The sequence below is a fragment of the Esox lucius genome, chromosome 13 (assembly GCF_011004845.1).
Source record: "Esox lucius isolate fEsoLuc1 chromosome 13, fEsoLuc1.pri, whole genome shotgun sequence".
In the NCBI taxonomy this organism is placed as follows: Eukaryota; Metazoa; Chordata; class Actinopteri; order Esociformes; family Esocidae; genus Esox; species Esox lucius.
Genome location: NC_047581.1, coordinates 35473841 through 35492328, shown reverse-complemented (window position 1 = coordinate 35492328; position 18488 = coordinate 35473841). Strand labels below are relative to the sequence as shown.

General features: G+C 39.0%; 1 protein-coding gene across 4 annotated transcripts in view; it reads left to right on the top strand.

The window, feature by feature from the left end:
* Positions 1-418: 418 nt before the first annotated feature.
* edil3a (EGF-like repeats and discoidin I-like domains 3a) overlaps positions 419-18488 on the top strand; it is a 162193-nt gene continuing 144123 nt past the window's right edge. For 3 of the 4 annotated variants that reach the window (XM_010877135.5, XM_010877134.5, XM_010877133.5), the window contains exon 1: positions 420-944. In XM_010877135.5, coding sequence (XP_010875437.1) covers positions 881-944 — 64 coding nt within the window. In that variant the 5' untranslated portion in view covers positions 420-880. Of the gene's footprint in view, positions 945-18488 lie in introns of all 4 variants that reach the window. The other variant, XM_010877132.4, reaches the window with a different exon arrangement.

The following is an 18488-nucleotide window of genomic DNA, read 5'->3' as shown; positions in this document are numbered from 1 at the left end:
GTCCCTTCCTATCTTCTGAAAAGATGCCCATACAGCAGATGATTTCATGTGTCACTTTATGCATCCGGGTGGATATTCTGATGAAAGTAAGGCTCCTGGAAACGTTTGAATGAATATAAAGGTCCCCTGGACTACAAATGAAATATTCCATTGGCATGTCAACTGAGATCTGGAATTTAATCGCTTTCCTGAAGACGTAGGCATACACATTGAAGCTGAGAGCAGCTAAACTAAGGAACCTGGTTTCCATCAGTTGTCAGGGTCAGTTTTCCCAGAGGTCCAAGCGGAGGACCGAGAGCTGGAAGAAGAGTGACTGATGTGTAGATCCCACCCTTCTGATTTTTGCGATGCTTTTGTATTAACGGCACGTGTGGGGAGGAGCAGGGGTCTGTCATCAGTGAGACAGCGCCCCAGTCGGATTTCTGTGACCGACGGTGTAGTCTACTGCGCGCTCCTCATCCGCCAGTGCTTAGACACACATTCGCAGATACACACACAGACACGCGCACACACACACACACACTCCCAGTCACTTAGACGCACTCTGGGTGAAACCGTCTGCCGGGACCAGCACGCACGCACATTCTCACTCGGCTTTCGCAGCGCATCGAGCATCATTGCGGTAAGAGGGGAAGGCAGGCAGTGGACCCCTGGCACTGTCACTTGTTTCAACACTCGGCATTCCAGGTAGGCTAGTGCGGTACGGTCCGCGAATCTCTCCGGAAAATAAAAGGACTTAAAACCGCTAGTCGGGGAGGAGGTAGGCTTACGGCAAGGAACTAGCCGTACGGCTCATTGAGAGATACAACTTTTGTTATTTTGCTTCGTGATTTTCCCACATTCCTTAACCTTGGAAGTGAAACCTGGTATCTGAGAGAGGATGGGACCGTTACTCGTATTCATCGTCCTCTGCTTGAGCGCCGCTGTCCCGCAGCTTGTAAAAGGTGAGAAGCGCAATTACTGGTTGTAGATGGCGGTAGACAATGCTTAATGTATGGATGGGTGTCAGTCAGTAAAACAAAGTAAATCAGGTAAACATGTAGCAAGAAAGAAGATGTAGGCTACTTCCCATCAAAATATAATTTTTCTATAAGGGATGAGAAATACTCAATGCTACTACTAAAAACGCATCGTTATAAGGAAAACGAGTGTTTAGCGATGCAGACCAGGGTCATAATGTTTCCTTACGTAGCCTTTATGAATTGGTGAGTTATTTGGGGATTCTGTAAATAGTAGTAATGATACTGTTATGGAGTAAGCGTAGCAGCTTTGAAAGATGGATACGCGTATTTATGTTCGGAAATTCTGTACATATTGTGGAAAAATGCTGTCTATTTTAGTTAGTTGGAGTGTCTAGACCTCCAATCTGAACAAACAACAGTAGGCTAAGTATTTGAAAACACGATTATTATTATTATTATTGTCGTGTTGCCGATAGATAACCAGGACCACTCACTCACGCAATTTTATCGATACTGTTATCAACTGGAGATTAATTTGTAACATGTGAGAACTGTCTCAATGGTGTTATAATTGTACTGTTTTTAATCTATATTCATGCGTTTCCTAGCACGTGATAACTAGTTTGCTTTTAATTTACACAATTTCATAGCCGCAATTTCATAGCAGCAATTTAATTTATGTTTCGTACCAACCAATGTGTTAAAGAATATAGCCTGTGTTTACGCCTTGTTACCGGACGAAATCAAGGGGACCGAAGCGAGCAAAAGCCATGTCTCGATTAGATCAGAATGTAGAAGCTATTGGGAAGGATGGAACGAGATGTAATCTTGCAAGAGAATTTCAGGGAACGTCAAACCGCTTCTTCTCCCTATTATTTCATTAGTTGCAATGCGGAACCCATATTAGGCTTTCCATGACATCATAAAAAATCTCAAGCCAGTAGACTATGCCTATAAGATATGGATTTCACTGGAACAGTCCACTGACAGTTACATGTTAAATTCTGCTGGGTTAAATTACAGTCAGATTGGTGGAATGTGAATGAGTCATCACATAGTGACATTATGATTTACAAAACATCACCATAAAATATTTCTTTTAAAAATATGTTTTACTTGATTGTCCCAACAATTACTCTTTTGAGCTGTATAATTGTTGAAGTGAATGAAGACAGTCCTGACAAAGCAGTAACCGTGGATGATTCATTTTTTATGAATCATTTAAATATCCTTCTAACAACTCGTGGCTTTTGCATGCTGGAAAGTCTTGGTGAGAGGAGAAACGTATTTCCTGTAGCATAAGGCGGCTTGATTTACGTTTATTATATCCCTGGACACTAGTCTATTTGGTGAGGAATTACTACATTTGGTAATGAAGCTGTAAAGAATTTGGCAAATGCAAAATCTGTCTGTATGTCTGTCTGTCCATATACAAGTATATATCCCCCAGAGGAAGTAAAATGGTGTACATAAGTTACAGATAGTGTGATCCCAAAACTGTCAGAATTTCTTATGAACCGAAGTGTTGTTGAAAACCTGTTGCTGAATGGCTAGACATGAGTTCTGGAATCCCCCTAGTTCTTGATATATGAGACAGTTTGAAGTCTTCGGGACAGATATACTACGGGACACCTAGCCATGACCTAAGAGGCCACAAAACCCCTTCATTTAAAGCAATAAAGGCCAACATTTATGGAGGTGATTATCGTGCTTATCTCAGATAAGCAAGCATTCTACATAAGCAAACATTCTATCAGCATTAATGTATTTCTGTTGAAATATGTTTATTAATAAATGTACACATTTTCATATTTTGGTTGCTACAGACCTGACCCCGTTGTTTGTTCAGTTAGCTCTATATTTTATGGACACTTCCCACTCATTAATTTGATAACTATGAAGGCTGCTAATGTTCTTCTTTTGTTGGTGCTATCCCTACATTTTCCATGTGGGAGAATGTGATCAATCTATAGCCTTAAAAGAAAAAAAATGACAACATGAGCAACAAATTACATTGTTTATATTTTCATGTTTTAGTCATTATTCTTTTGTAACTGAGTTAACAATGTACTGTTCACTACTTACTGCACAGCTAGCTTAATCATGCTGATGGGGCTATTTACTTTCAATTGTTACCTTCTCTACAGTTCAAAGAAGATATACTTCTAGTAACATCACATTTGACATTAGTTTCACTGGTGAAACCTTCTGGTGAATTTATGTGCTCATAGATTACTTACCAAATTGTCTTATGACATGGTCTTCTGTCCTTGGACAGCACAGAAAAACAATACTGCCCCCTGCACCTCCTCATTTTTGGGGTTTGTTTGGACTTTGTGTTAGATTGACAACAAATGTCATGGTTTGTTTTCATGTTTTATTCTAAGTCAGTGGCAAGTAATGGTTCAGCAGAATGTGGCAAACCGTTGTTTTTGCAAATACACAAAATAATCCAAAAACGTATTGGGCGATCAACCACAAGGATAGAAAGAATGAAAATAAGGCCATGTACACTACCCTTCAAAAGTTTTTAAAATTATTGACTTAGATTAGCAAACACAAATGATGTTGAAACAATTGCAACACAGGACTGATGGTTGATAATGGCCCTATGTACGCCTATATAGATATTCCATTCAAAATCAGTCGACAATAGACATTTACAACATAAAAAATGTCGACACTGTATTTCTGATCATTTTGATGTTATTTTAATGGACAAATAAAATATTTTCTTTTGGAAACAAGGTAATTGTTAAGTGATCCCAAACTTTTGAACAATGGACATAAGGGGGAAATTGGTGAATTTCCCCTTTAATTTCAAGTGTAGATGCCTTTTTTTAGTAAATAGGTCATATACTGTATGTACTTCTCTGCATGACCAAGTTATGTGACATAATTTTTGTCATTAAGTTAGCTTCAGGATCTAGTCTGCTCAGGCACGTCTCAGATTCCCCCGGTCGGGCACTGACCAAAACAACAGTGCTTTTATGACTTCTGGGGACGTAAGGGCCTATTCACATTGTCAAGAGTTATTGGGACAAGATTTGAATGCAATTCATATAATATGTGGATACATTTTCGTATTCACATTCAGCAGTGAACTTATCAGACTAACAGTGCTGTGATAGGCGCTACACATGAATGCACAGCGCCTTGACCATGCCAATGTCTGACCAACATCATAATATTTCTCTTAGCAGTGAATAAGCTTCACACATTTTCATTTGCCATGATCAAAACATAAAATCTTACGTAAATCACACTCTCAAGACATCACCTTGTGTGTTTGTGCACATTCATAAGTTTTTTGCTTCTCTCAGAGTTTTACAGTGTAAAAGATGCATCTTTTTTGCTACAGTAGAATACCAATTGGCAACAAATAGAGAAGGTGACCAGATTTTTGAAGTGCCAACTGTGTTAAAAAAAAATAAAAATAAAAAATAAATATATGAAGTATAACTTTGACTACAAAAAGATGCCTGGATAGTGGAAACTGATAAGGGGCTGGTCAAGTGGTTGACGCACATATCCATTGATTCCAGCCCACTACCCTCTCTCAGCTTATCTATCGGTAGATGCCAATGTAAACTGAAACGTTACATAGATGATGCTGAGAAATACGCTGTCTCTCTCTGTCTCTGAAAGTGGAAAAAGGCCTCGGTCTTCCTTTGTCATCTCCCTGTGTAAGGTGTAAAAATGGATGCTGCTGCTTCATAGTCCCTCTGAACGAGCACACAGCCAAGATACCTTGGGTCTATTTTGTTTGTGCTCACTGAGGTCCAGACCAATGTTTTCAATCAATCATTTCCATCTTAGAGTTCTGAAAATACTGTGGAATTTCATCCATATGTTCATCGCTTGGCCTTAAGCGTATTCAGGGATATATCGGTGTACTGGGTTGGGGGTGGAGTTGAAATCTCCTTAGCATATTAGCAGTGGGAAAAATTCTCCAAATATGTAATCATGTTGCTCCTGGTGTCATATTCGGTCAGACAATCCGTGTGAGCAAATTTAGCAAAGACTTAATCTCTCTGCAGGAGTAAATTCATCCTTATGAGTTTAGTGTCTTTGGAGACAGTTGCTAACGAACAACCCATTGCAGTTTCACAGCGCAGCTCTGTCCACCATTATAAATCAGTGGTCTTAGAGACATCTGCCTTCAGGTAAAAGGGAATGCATTGTTTCCTGTCAGTGTGCAATACATCATTTCCCCTGGTTGGTTCCGGAGGCGGATGCTCACCCACTGTCTTCGTCCCTGTCTGGTCACAGCACATGATGCAGGGTTGGCCTCCTAGAACTGACACCTCTTTCTATTGAACCACAAGGCCCTCTCTTTGAATGTGAATATCAGAGCTGTGTGAGCTAGTTTGTGTGTTGGAATATGTGTGAGTGAGTGAATAAGAGAGAGGTTGTGAGAGAAGTTGGAATGGTTTATTCCATTGACTGTCAGTGGTCTCTGTCAATCTGCAATTAAAATGATTGCACAATTGAATGACCCTATTTAATTAAGCCTGTGGATTGGAAATGAAAAAGGAAAAAAAATGTTTGTTTATACTTTTGGATACTGTTGACTGTTGAGTCAGTGTACTGTAGCAGTTTCAAGTAATGGGGTGCTTGATTCCAGAGGGCGAGACAGTAGAAGTATTTTACCTAACTTCATTTTAATTCGGACAAGCTTTACGGATGCTTTGTCATGACAAGATAGGTGTGTAATGTAACACAGAGTATGGCTACAATACTTGCTACAATACCAATTTTTTTTCAACATCTCATTCATACTTGAAAAATACTGAATGTGTAGATGTGTGCTTTGTTCTCAATTGTTGTGACCTTATAATGTATGTATGCAGACATGGGTGCTGTTTAAGTAAAAATATTTTTTTTGCATAATTAAATGCAATTTAAATAGTCTGGGTAGCTTTGATGATGAAAGTAAATTAAACTAAAGAAAAAGAAGCCTCTGAAATCTAATTTCATTTTGATTGTTTTGATTCCTTTACCACACAGTCGCATGCATATTAGTACATTGTGACACAAATGCAGATAATACCAAGTAATCTAAAAGCCTATTTCTGACATCCACCATTCATTCTCTGAAGGTTATGGCTTATGTAAAGGTCACTTTTAATAACGCAGACTTGCAATCTGCTTCACTGCCCTTCACTCTCCCTGTAAATGGCATGGTCTTCAATCAATGGAGAGGAGTCAAACTCTGATGTCATTAGCCGCAATAACCTTGAAAATACTGGGTGGACATTGGATGACAACCCAAGCCAATAAAAATGTAACACACAGACATAGGGCCAGACATTGGCCCCACTCATTGGCCACACATGCGTAATCATTGCATTATTATTTGTAATTGTTTGGTGATATTCATATTTGGAAGGGGGTTTGTTTTTCTTTTGACAGGCTAATTGCTCTGGCATTTATCCTACCAGACTTAGGACGACTTACTGGGAAAGCATGAGGAGCAGGGCGAACCATAATGATTACACATGCTAGGGCAGGATTCCCACACCCTCTCCTCTGCAACCTAAAGACATTTCAGCTGTAGCCCTACACCTGCGCAGTCGATTCATTTACTCAACTTTCACGAAACAGGAAAAAACAAAATAACATCAAGGTCACTGATTTATTTCTGTTTCCTATTAGAATTTGACTCACCGAGTAACTATCACAGCTATTACAATTGTTATAGTTGGAATAATCTACTGTAATAATCTAGGGTAGACCCACCTTAGTTGATCAAAACTGACATTTGAAATTGACGGTTTAATTTATACACGATATGGGCAAAAGTCTGTGGACACCCCTACTAAGGGACTGATCGTTATTTGTGACATGGGGTGTCCAGATGATTAAGCCCCCCAAGCAAAGTATATTTTCACATCACCTTCTCTGAGCCTTCAGCAAAAAAAACAAAAAACATGTCCCTCCCGATTCAAAATACCAATCAAAAAGTAGAGCACATTTGGTCTCAAAGATAAACTCTCCTGCTCAACAGCACACACACAGAGGTAGCCTATACTATAGGCCTACTATTCAGAACAATTGGCCTATTAAAAGTGGAAATATTAAAATGGATATTGCCTAGATTAGCTATATATTTAAAACGCTGAAAGTATTCAAACATAAAGATTTTCTTGTCCCTAAAAATTCAAGCCCATATTATAGGGTTGTTTTTACTTCAAGACAATCTACAGCGAACAAAGACTGCACTGAAACTCTTAAATTCTTGGGAAGAGAACATTTGCGTTCACAATTGTGTTCCATTCTGTAATCCTGCAGTGCCATGAAGGTTGTTGTTTTTAGCTTTTTCAAGCATTTTCTCCACTATATATTGTGCAATATCCACAATCTGGATACGCTAAGCACAAAGAGAATAGTGATATAGAAATAAGGTATGTTTAGCCAGTCCATATGAATTCCTTGCCAGTCAAATTCCAAATGTCTAACAGAGAGGCTACTAAAATGTAATTGATTATAAAATTAAATGACCCTCTTGGACTTAAATAAAAAAACTGTAACCCCTCCCCAGGACTGAAATAAAAAAAGCAAATAAAAAATACCCTCCCCATTTCCCTCTGTGATTTTTTTCCTAATTACACATGAACACTAGCTGTGCTGTGTTCATGTTTGGGATAGAGTGAGAAAAACGTCTGGTTTGATGCTAACTGTATTTCATTGTACTCTAGGCTTACTTGTACTTGTTCATTGACAATAAAATGTGGTCTACTGTAATCTAATCTAACAATAGAACTGCTTAACACAGCGCCCCTGTTGCCTACACATGCACATTGTGTATACTTTAAAAAAAGAATCCCAGTTTCTGAAGCAGTGCCCTGTGAGCAATTTCATAGGGAAATAAATGAATACAATATGTACATCATTAGGTATACTACGCTTGTTACCAAAAATGATGTCCACTGCCTTGTATGTGTCTCAGACTCTGTTTTCCAATTAATGTACTTTTTTATTTACCAGACATTGCCTGAGGTAAAGAATTGCGCAGCTGGCACTTCATTTCAAATTTGAAGATAAAGTCAAGTCTTCTTACATCTCTGGGGCCATATTCACAAAACATCTTCAGACTAAATGTAGCTCCTAACTTGCTGATTTAGGTGTAACTCAAAAAAATGGGCGTGTCAGTCCTAACTTTAGGAATCCTATATTTCTGGCCTTAGAGTATTTCATAAAGCATTTCAGCGCTAAAACCAGATCCAAAATCTGGGAAAAGTTAGGAGTTGTCAAGAGTACTCCTAAGTCATTAAGTCACTCCAAGACCAAATCACAAACAATCCTAAAAACAATCCTCATATTACATTTTAACATTTTAGAAGAGCTTTTAAGAAGGTATTGGCTTAATAGCGAGTATTATGATCATAGTAGAGCTAGTCATTTGTGCAGTCACTTTATCAACAAACAGAAACAACCTAATAACACTAGAGATAAAGGTTGTGACAGTTTGACGCTATGCAGCGCCAACAAACTGCATAAGTCTCAGTCATCTGTCAGTAGAATTTTACATCAAACTATTAATGCCCTCTCCAGACCCCATATCGTGGAACAATTCATTCGGTTTCCTCATCATGTTCGCCGACTACAAAGAAACAATGGCGAATTCATGGTCATAGCTGGACCCCCCAGTGTAGTTGGTGCTGTAGATGGGACACATTATTGCAAAAATTATCACACCATCAAAATATGAACGTGCATTTCTTTATGAGCTGCCAGACATGTTGGAGTACAGTACAGTACTTCTTCTAACCAGAAGTGCAAATAGTAGAGTGCAGAAAGTATTATGTATATGTATGTAGGAATCTGTATATGTAAAGTGGAATGTTTATGTTAAAACCCTTTAACACATGCTAAAAATTACCCCATACTAGCACATACCCTAACAAACCTTATCTCTTAACCTAAAAAAAAAGAAAGTATCCCTGAACCAAAAAATCTTATCTCTGAACCTGACAACCCTTATGCCTTAACATAACCACCTTTATCCCTTAACATAACATCCCATATCCCTGAACCTAATAATCATTATCCCTGAACCTGACAACCCTTATGCCTTAACATAACCACCCTTAAAATCTTTACCTAACAACCCATATCCCTGAACCTAACAATCATTATCCCTGTACCTAACAATCATTATCCCTGAACTAAACAATCATTATCCCTGAACCTAACAATCATTATCCCTGAACCTAACAACCCTTATCCTTGAACATATCAACCCTTATCCCTGAACCTACCAAACCTTATCCCTGAACTTGACAATCATTATCCCTGAACCTATCAACCCTTATCCCTGAACCTAACATCCCTTATCCCTGAACCTATCAACCCTTATCCCTGAACCTAACAACCCTTATCCCTGAACCTATCAACCCTTATCCCTGAACCTAACATCCCTTATCCCTGAACCTATCAACCCTTATCCCTGAACCTATCAACCCTTATCCCTGAACCTATCAACCCTTATCCCTGAACCTATCAACCCTTATCCCTGAACCTATCAACCCTTATCCCTGAACCTAACATCCCTTATCCCTGAACCTAACATCCCTTATCCCTGAACCTATCAATCCTTATCCCTGAACCTAACATCCCTTATCCCTGAACCTATCAACCCTTATCCCTGAACCCTTATCCCTGAACCTAACAATCCTCATCCCTGAACCTATCAACCCTTATCCATGAACCTATCAATCCTTATCCCTTAACATAACAACCCTACATCCCTTATCCTTGAACCTAACAACCCTTATCCCTGAACCTAATAACCCTTTTCCCTGAACCATATTACCACTTGCCATATAAAGTTATATTTAGGCCTAAAAGCTTTAACAACAAAGTAACACAATTTTAACACTTTCTGCTACCATGCAAACTAGTATAATTTTAACTGGAAGATGTTATTGGTTCATGCGTTTTAAAAATGTTGCTTAATTTATTGTTTGGATGAACCTTAAAATTAGTTTAGAGAATGTTGTGTGATTAAAGAGAACAACAATACAAGTAGGTTTCCAGTGGGTTATATATTTAGAACAAGGCAAGGGCTTTGAGATTGAGATTATAGTTGAACAGTCATTTTAAAGAGATTATGGATCCAGGTGTTAAACGCAGGGAGGATGCAGAGAGCTTTGATTGTGATCACTTACAGGAAACCATAGCCAGATCTTTTATATGAAGTAGTTGTTTTATTGTTATTTGAGAAATTTTGCCAAAATTCTACTCATTAAATGTTTTCCAAATGTCTTTTAAGGTCACAGAATACAGGTTGTGTTATTCTTCCTCCCAATTAAACTGTAATTATTGGCTGAGGGATGTGCATGAAGGTATGCAAAAATGTTTGAATCCATGGACAGGGTTATGGATGCAGTCACTGACTGTCCATGATATATAAATATAGTGTGATTGTAATGAAGATGCAGGACCACGTATTATCTTCAGGTTACAGCTGAATTTCTCAACAAGCTGCTAACGGGAGATTACACAGAGCTTAGAGCTGTGAAAAAATAAAGACACAGTATAAAAACATATACACATGGTGATTTGACGCTAAATACTAGGCAGTGGAAATGGAATGGAAAGTTGTCAATGTATAAGTAAGTAACATTGTATCAGCAAAACTGAAACTAGGAGAAAGATACAGATACTGGAACAATCGGACATACTGTAAAACTAAACTATTGTTTGATAAAACATTAAGCCCAAATACTGCCTTCCATGAAGACTAACCACAAGAAATGACAGGCCCCATTTTCTACACAAACATTTAGTCTTGAAAATTAAGAGACCCCACTGCACCTTCTTCTTTCCTTTCCAAAAAAGTTGAAAAGGAAGGTTTTGAATGAAGAACAGAAGCGTTCAATTTTAACCATTATGTTCCTCACTCAAAACCTTCCTTTTCTACTTTTTTGGAATGGAAAGAAAAAGGTGCAGCGGTCTCTTAATTTCTTCCGGAGCTGTATGTAGGCGGAATGGGACAATGTTAGCATACTTAAATGCAATATAATTGTAACTTACTTTAACCAGAAACCTGCAGTTAGCAGGTGTAATTGAAAGGACCTTGGTCTCTCCAAGGCTTTGCGTCTGTGAACCACTGAGAATATTGTGAATTACTGAAGATGTTATTTACCCTGCAGAGGCGAGCTCTATACACGCTCCACTTCTGGGTCAACATGGGTACGTTTCATCTTGGAAAACAGGAACTTTGTTATGGTTGGGTTTTTTATTTGAGGGTTCAGCATAGACTGTCCAACAACTTGCTGAAACTACACTAAAGAAAATCTCTGAACATGAGTTGACATTCAAATGTGCATTGTGAGAGCTGTGAGAGCTGTGAGAGCTGTGAGAGCTGTTCCATACTGTAGTTTGGGCTCAGACTAACCCCACCCTTCAATCTGTCTTTCTCTTCACCTATCCCCACTCAGACTAACCCCACCCTTCAATCTGTCTTTCTCTACACCTATCCCCACTCAGAATAACCCCACCCTTCAATCTGTCTTTCTCTTCACCTATCCCCACTCAGACTAACCCCACCCTTCAATCTGTCTTTCTCTATACCTATCCCCACTCAGACTAACCCCACCCTTCAATCTGTCTTTCTCTTCACCCATCCCCACTCAGACTAACCCCACCCTTCCATCTGTCTTTCTCTACACCTATCCCCACTCAGAATAACCCCACCCTTCAATCTGTCTTTCTCTACACCTATCCCCACTCAGACTAACCCCACCATTCCATCTGTCTTTCTCTACACCTATCCCCACTCATACTAACCCCACCATTCCATCTGTCTTTCTCTACACCTATCCCCACTCAGACTAACCCCACCCGTCAATCAGTCTTTCTCTATACCTATCCCCACTCAGACTAACCCCACCCTTCAATCTGTCTGTCTTTCTCTCTCCTTCACTGCCTCTGCTCAACGTCTTTGCTTGTCTCTCTCTCTCTCTCTCTCTCTCTCTCTCTCTCTCTCTCTGTCTCTCTGTCTCTCTCCACTGCCTTTTGTCCCCCCCCCCCTTTCCTTTAGCTGGCGTGATGTTGTTAGGCATGTTAAGTGCATTAGGCACAGGCAATATCCCAAGATTTGTCTGTGCATTTCATCCCATTCTCAGACTCATCAGCTCTCCCAGAGTTCACAGAATTTTTCATGCTCTGTTAACTTTATTTAATTTAATGTGCCAGAACCAGGTGTTTTTGCGTGCGTGCATGTGTGTGTGTGCATGTGCATTAGGGCTGCACGATATATCGTTTCAGCATCGACATTGCGATGTACGCATCCGCAATAGTCACATCGCAGAACGTGCGATTTAGTAATTAAGGTAAACATATATCGGTCTACAATATATATATTTTTCTAATGGAAAACCAGCATTATATGTCTGATATAACGTAATTTTCTCCAATGTATGGGTTATTGGATACACAGTTAATTATTATTATTGCTGTCCAAAGCAAAAACACCATACAAGAAAGGTCCCAAACGGCATTGAGAAATCACAGATTCAATAACATTTCACGTCACCAAAGACATGGTACCAATTAACACGGTTACCAAAGAGGGTTTTAAAAACATTATCCGGTCGCTTGAGAAACGGTATGTAATGCCATCACGAAACTATTTTTCTCAAGTTGCCATCCCAGAGCTGTACGAGAAATGCAAGGCACAAGTTGAAACAAAGCTGTCACAAGTGGAATATTATACAGCAACAACAGACTTGTGGTGCAGTCGGACAACGGAGTCCTACATAAGTCTGACCGTACACTTTATTAATGAGGACTTCCACCTGAAAAGTCGCTGTTCGCAAACTGCATTTTCCTAGAGGATCATACAAGTGAGAACATCACAACAGGGATGAGAGAAGCTTTAGCTGATTGGGGCCTAGATGAGTCGTCTAGTCAGTATTACAACAGACAAAGCCGCAAACACGGTGAAGGCTGCACCTGAACAAGTGGACCAGATTGCAGTGCTTTGGCCACAGACTGCATGTTGCAGTTGCTAAGTTATGCCCAATTGCGCATATATACTATTACTGTTCCATATTATTACCTAGCAACCTGTTCTGAAATATAACAATTCTCATAGTCTTCATACATTTTATTGTAGAGGATGGGGCTGGGTAAGAATGAAGGATGATAGCCAGGTCAGGTTGATAGCCAAAGCTTTTTCTGAAGACATTTTTCATATTGCAATATATATCGCAGGAAAATAAAATATCGCAATGTCAGTTATTTCCAATATCGTGCAACCCTAATGTGTGTGTGTACATTTGTTCTTGCATCTTTCTGTTTGTTCTGTCATTGCGTGTCAGTTGTGTGTTTACAGTGGATCTGCATATTTGTAAGTTTGTGTATGTGTGTGTCTCTGCATTCTTGTCTCTCTGTTTCTGTGTGGGTACTGGTGAGTGTGTGTGTGTTTTTTAGAATATCAGCTATGTAGGCTGCTTGCATATCTATTGAAAAGTAAAGCTTTGAAAGGTAACCCAGAAATGTCATAGCTAAAAGAGTTATTCCAGGATACTCTTTCTCTTGTTTTCCCGCTATGGTTATAGAGCACAAAGCTTCAGTTGTCCAACAATGCAGACTCAACAGTCAAAAGTGTGATATTGTGTACCATATATCTTAATACTGATGAAACCTGGTTCTAAGTATTTAAACTGCTCTGGACTACAGTCTGCTAAATGACTGAGATGTAAGTGTTACTGTGTGCTGTATATGGCCTCAACTATAGTTCTAGTATTATATACCTGATATTTGTTAGAATAATTATTTGGCTTCTGAGTAAGTTCTTGTGTGTGTGTTTGTGTGTGTGTGTGTGTGCTAACTAGTAGGAGTAGCTCAGAACTAGCAAACTAGACAAAATGTGATTGTGTTTATTTATGGACAAAATACAGTGAATGGAGGCACAGTTGAGTTATTGGAAATATCTCCTGTCCAGCTGTTTAAAATTCCACTTAAGGTGCTGGCTCGGACAGATAGCATCACTAACACAAAGCACGATGTGTGGAATGTCTCAGCTAAAGTGCACATTGTTTTGCATTCCCTCACTCTCACCCTAAACAATGCCTAACCACAAATGAAGCAGGAGGTCAGGGACGGTGAAAGGCTGACGTTTAGTGGAAACATCCTCTGCCCTTCGGCTCCAGAGACCAATACAGGGCATGGGTCCAGCAGTGCAAGGCTTGTAGTCTCTTGCACCAGCATGGTACAATGCCTCCATGCAGAAGGGAGTTTGGGCTGTTTAGGGAACGAGGAGATTTGTTTTTCCCCCCTCTGAAACATTTCTTTCCCACTGCATCAATGCCACTGGTTCTCCCTTTGAGCTACAATATGATCATTCTCTCCCCCCTCCACCTCCCAAGATTCAGAGGGTTCATTGTGGAAGCTTTCAAGTCCCCTTTTATTGTAAACCATTTTTGTATAATCTATTATGTCTTGCGCTGCACATATGCTGCACATTGTAGAAAGGACGCGAAACGAGGGTGAACATAAAATGTGAAAGTGGCATTTATTGCCATCATCACAGGAAAGAGATTGAGGCCACTGGATTTTAATGGCAACATTTTTGTGATTGTCTTCATGTGTAATATGGCATTTTTAAGCCATGTAGCCATAGGATATTTACGCAATAAGGTACAGGTGGTTTGGCATATGGCCAAAAGCTGTTCTTAGACACAACGAAACGGAGAGTGCCTAGGAAACAAACGCATAGCCTTACGAACCCCCAATGTGACTTATAACTGTTATAAAGCAGTTACCGACGGAATTAACATAGTAGTGTATGTGATTTTATACTGTGGTATGCAGTCTCATACATCAAGACTATTAACCAATTTAGAGTCAGGATTCAAACCAACCGGTTTAAAATGGAAATGATGTAATTCTTCTTAAAAAACATCTGCCAGTGGGATATATGCGTGGCACCATAACACAAGCAAGAGAAATATATACTTCTACAGGCATTGTTTTTTTCTTTTCTTCTTCTCTCTGTTAAGTACTCAACGTGTTTCATTGGAATGTCAACAAACCAAAAATTATTTTGTGTGGAGACCTTTATCTTGTCACACCTATTGTCCCCTAAAATCTCATCTCACTTAGGAAAAAGCTATGCTCTTTTCAGCGTTGGTTTGTGCATTTGTGTAGGTGTATGTTCATGTTTGTGTGTAAATCATGTGTAATCCTGACTTCGGCACCTGGATTTCATCGGTTGCTTTTTCTGTTGAACTTTTACATTTGAATCCTTTCTGTAACAGACAACAGCAATTCATATGGTGCTGTTAGATGTATAAATGCTGTAAAAACTTCACCAAGCAGCCGTCTGCTTTAACCGATAATCCTTCCATTTGTGTAAAATACAGTAAAATATAAACTCCTCAAGTCACTGAAAATCATGTAATCATAAATATTTTCATACATTTCAATTATGATATTATTTAGTGTTGTACCTCAATACATTTAAATTATTGTACTGTGTGTTATTGCACAATACTTGTTTTGATCATTAGCTCTGGGAGTATTTATATTAAAGTGGTTGTATAATAACATGAAACTCAAAATTATTCTGGACTCCAAGTCGCCTGTAAAATACTGTTCAATTCATGATAACCCCATTACTTTGTTGTTGTGTGTGTGTGTGTGTTTTAAAGAGAAAACCAACTCCTGGAAAGTTTGGTACATTTCTGCCTAGCTGTGGTTTTTGAAATACCTTTCTGATGTTACAGAGTTGGGAAATCATAACTGACATGTATCATGGAAACAAAAGGCTGGGGGGTGGAGGATCAGGTTTCAATGGTTTATGTTGAATTAACTACTGGAAATTGGATATTCCCCCTTAATGTTTGCTTTCCATGGCATATTAAGCTTTTTAATATCTGTCAGTTTGAAATGGATATATTCTGTTAAAGTTGTATTTTTTGTTACTGACTCAGATATTACGTGGACTATTTGATACTATCCAAACATGCCTGGTGCTGTGATGGGCTGTGTCCCGCCAAAAGCTAACTGCTAACCACACCAGACATTCCCCAGCGATGTGTGTACTGTGTATGTGTACTGTGTGTGTGTACTGTGTGTGTAATGGAATGGTTTTTCTAAACAATCATACACAATCTGCCTATTTTGTAACAGTGAAATCACATTTACTCTAACAATTATTTAAAAAAAATTTATCACTGTGCAATATGTTTAGTGGAATGCCTACACTGTCGCAAGGCTAAAGATCAACGTCCCCTGTATGTTTAGCGACCTTGCTACCCTTGAAGTTCTTCCAGTCCCCAAGACAGTCTGTGTACGGGCCAGGACTTGTAACAGAGTGCCTTTGATTTGTTCACATTGGCCCGTTTGCAGGCTGGACCTTGGGGATGTGGGCTGGCAGGATGCCAGGTCTAATCAGGGAGCGCTGGATACCTTGGGCATCCACACCATAGCTGGGGGCCTCAAGCTGCCCAGCGTGTCATTTCTGGATGATAATCTGGGGGTTCAGCAGCTTATCAACCCCAAAGATTTTACCACAGATATTTCACCTCTGAGACTGTACTCTCGATATATTATGCAAATTCCTATTTTTAAGGTTCAGCCAATACTGTAAATATTGAGCACTATGTCGCACCAAAAAAAAATGCACCAACGAAGTGTAGATGAGACACCCTAAAAATAACCAAATATATAAAAGTTGTTTCTTATTTATATCACTCTTCCATTAACAACCCACTGATGAATGGCACTTTGGATTGGAGTGCTTGCTAAATAATGTGTGTATAAGTGTGAACGTGAGTGAATGCATCCCTAAAAACAGATTACAATATTGTCTGTAACAAAAAATGTGATATTGTAGATCCGTGCATTATATTTTTGAAGCTTGTTGAATGACAAGATTGTAGTTTGTCGAGGGACCACTCAGTGGGCATGTCTTTTTCTAGGTGCCTTTCAGTGTTCTTTTAAATGGCGTGAACGAGTTAAATGTTCCTCAATCCCCTCAGTGAGTAACAGCCTCTTTCATCATTCAAGGAACCCATCTTCAACATATTAATGTGACATGGAGTAGTTATACCCCTAGGTGTTTGGATGGAACTTGGATTCCAACCTCAGATGTTTCGTTTTGTGATAGCAGTCAGAATTCTTAGTGAGCCAGTTTGACACAATGTTATGGTCCCTTTTCTCTCATCTGTCTTTCTATTTACTGGTCTGTCTTTCAGTCAGTCTGACTCAATGTCTCTCTCTTTTTTCTCCACTCTTTCTGTGAACCTCCACTGTTTCTTACAGTTTGTGGTCATAAAATGTATCTCATTCTGTTGTAGATGTAATAAACTGTGCTAGTGTGAATAATATCAGCTGGGTCAAATGGGAAGATGGAGGTCAGAATTTGATATGTCAGTTCAGCATTCCTTTCAAAAGAATATTAAATCCCCCAGTGTACAAATATGGTCATAAACTCTCACACCAAATTGCGGGCGTTACAAAACAAACATTTTAAGATGTATGAAGCGTGAGATGTGTTTATGTGACTTAAATGTCTACCGCTGAGGGAGGTCTCTTACATTATTTTACAATAAATTACCCCAGAGACAATTACAAAAAACCCACAAAAAGGCTGCAGTGATGTTGGCCTTAAAAGCAAAGGCCCTCAAATGAAAACACTGCTTGATGTTGTTGGATTGCACCACATCCTCTTTATTCACGCAATCCAGCATGTTCTTCCAATTTTGAACATGGGCTGAAGTCCTATTTACATTAATGAGAGTTATAGGGTCAACATTTAATTTGAAATGTTGCATATAAACAATATTCATTTACATTTGCCACGGGAACATATCGGATCAAAATTGCTTAGATGCGACACACGTCCACATTAACCTAGCTAGCTAACAACGGCAGCAAGTCAAATTTAATAGGAAACAAAACGTAAGAATGCTGTTGACCAATGCAGCACACAATATTGAATATGTTCCACCAAATGCTATCTAGCTATTGTTCCTAATTATAACTTCTGTAATTTTCTCTTCAACAGTTCCTCTTTATTTTGATGTAATATGTTTGCAACATTGCATAGAAGTGAGTTAGGTACTAACCCATCTTGCTAGGTAACCTATGTCAGTGCTTTATTTGTTTCTCTGATGAATGTCTCTCGCTGTCAGTTTGTACGTGACCGGAGACTCCCGTGACTTTTTTTACCTAGACCAATCATACGTCAGCTCACGCAATGTCGATGCACATGAGAGCGTGCGGAGACCGCATATATAATATACATATATATTTATATATATATTTATGTATATATATTTATTTATTTATTAATTTATTTATTTAGATTTTCTTATTTCATTTTATAGGACCTCAACATAAATCACCTACGTTAATTTCTTCTTTCAGAAAGAGCTGTTGCAGTTCCGAGTCAGGTATTGCATGAGGCATCACTGTTCACTGCATTATTTACCAGTGTTTGTGGAGCATGAACTACTCACTAGCTGCAACAACACAGGTCTTCTGTACGTCTTCTCTTCACATTCC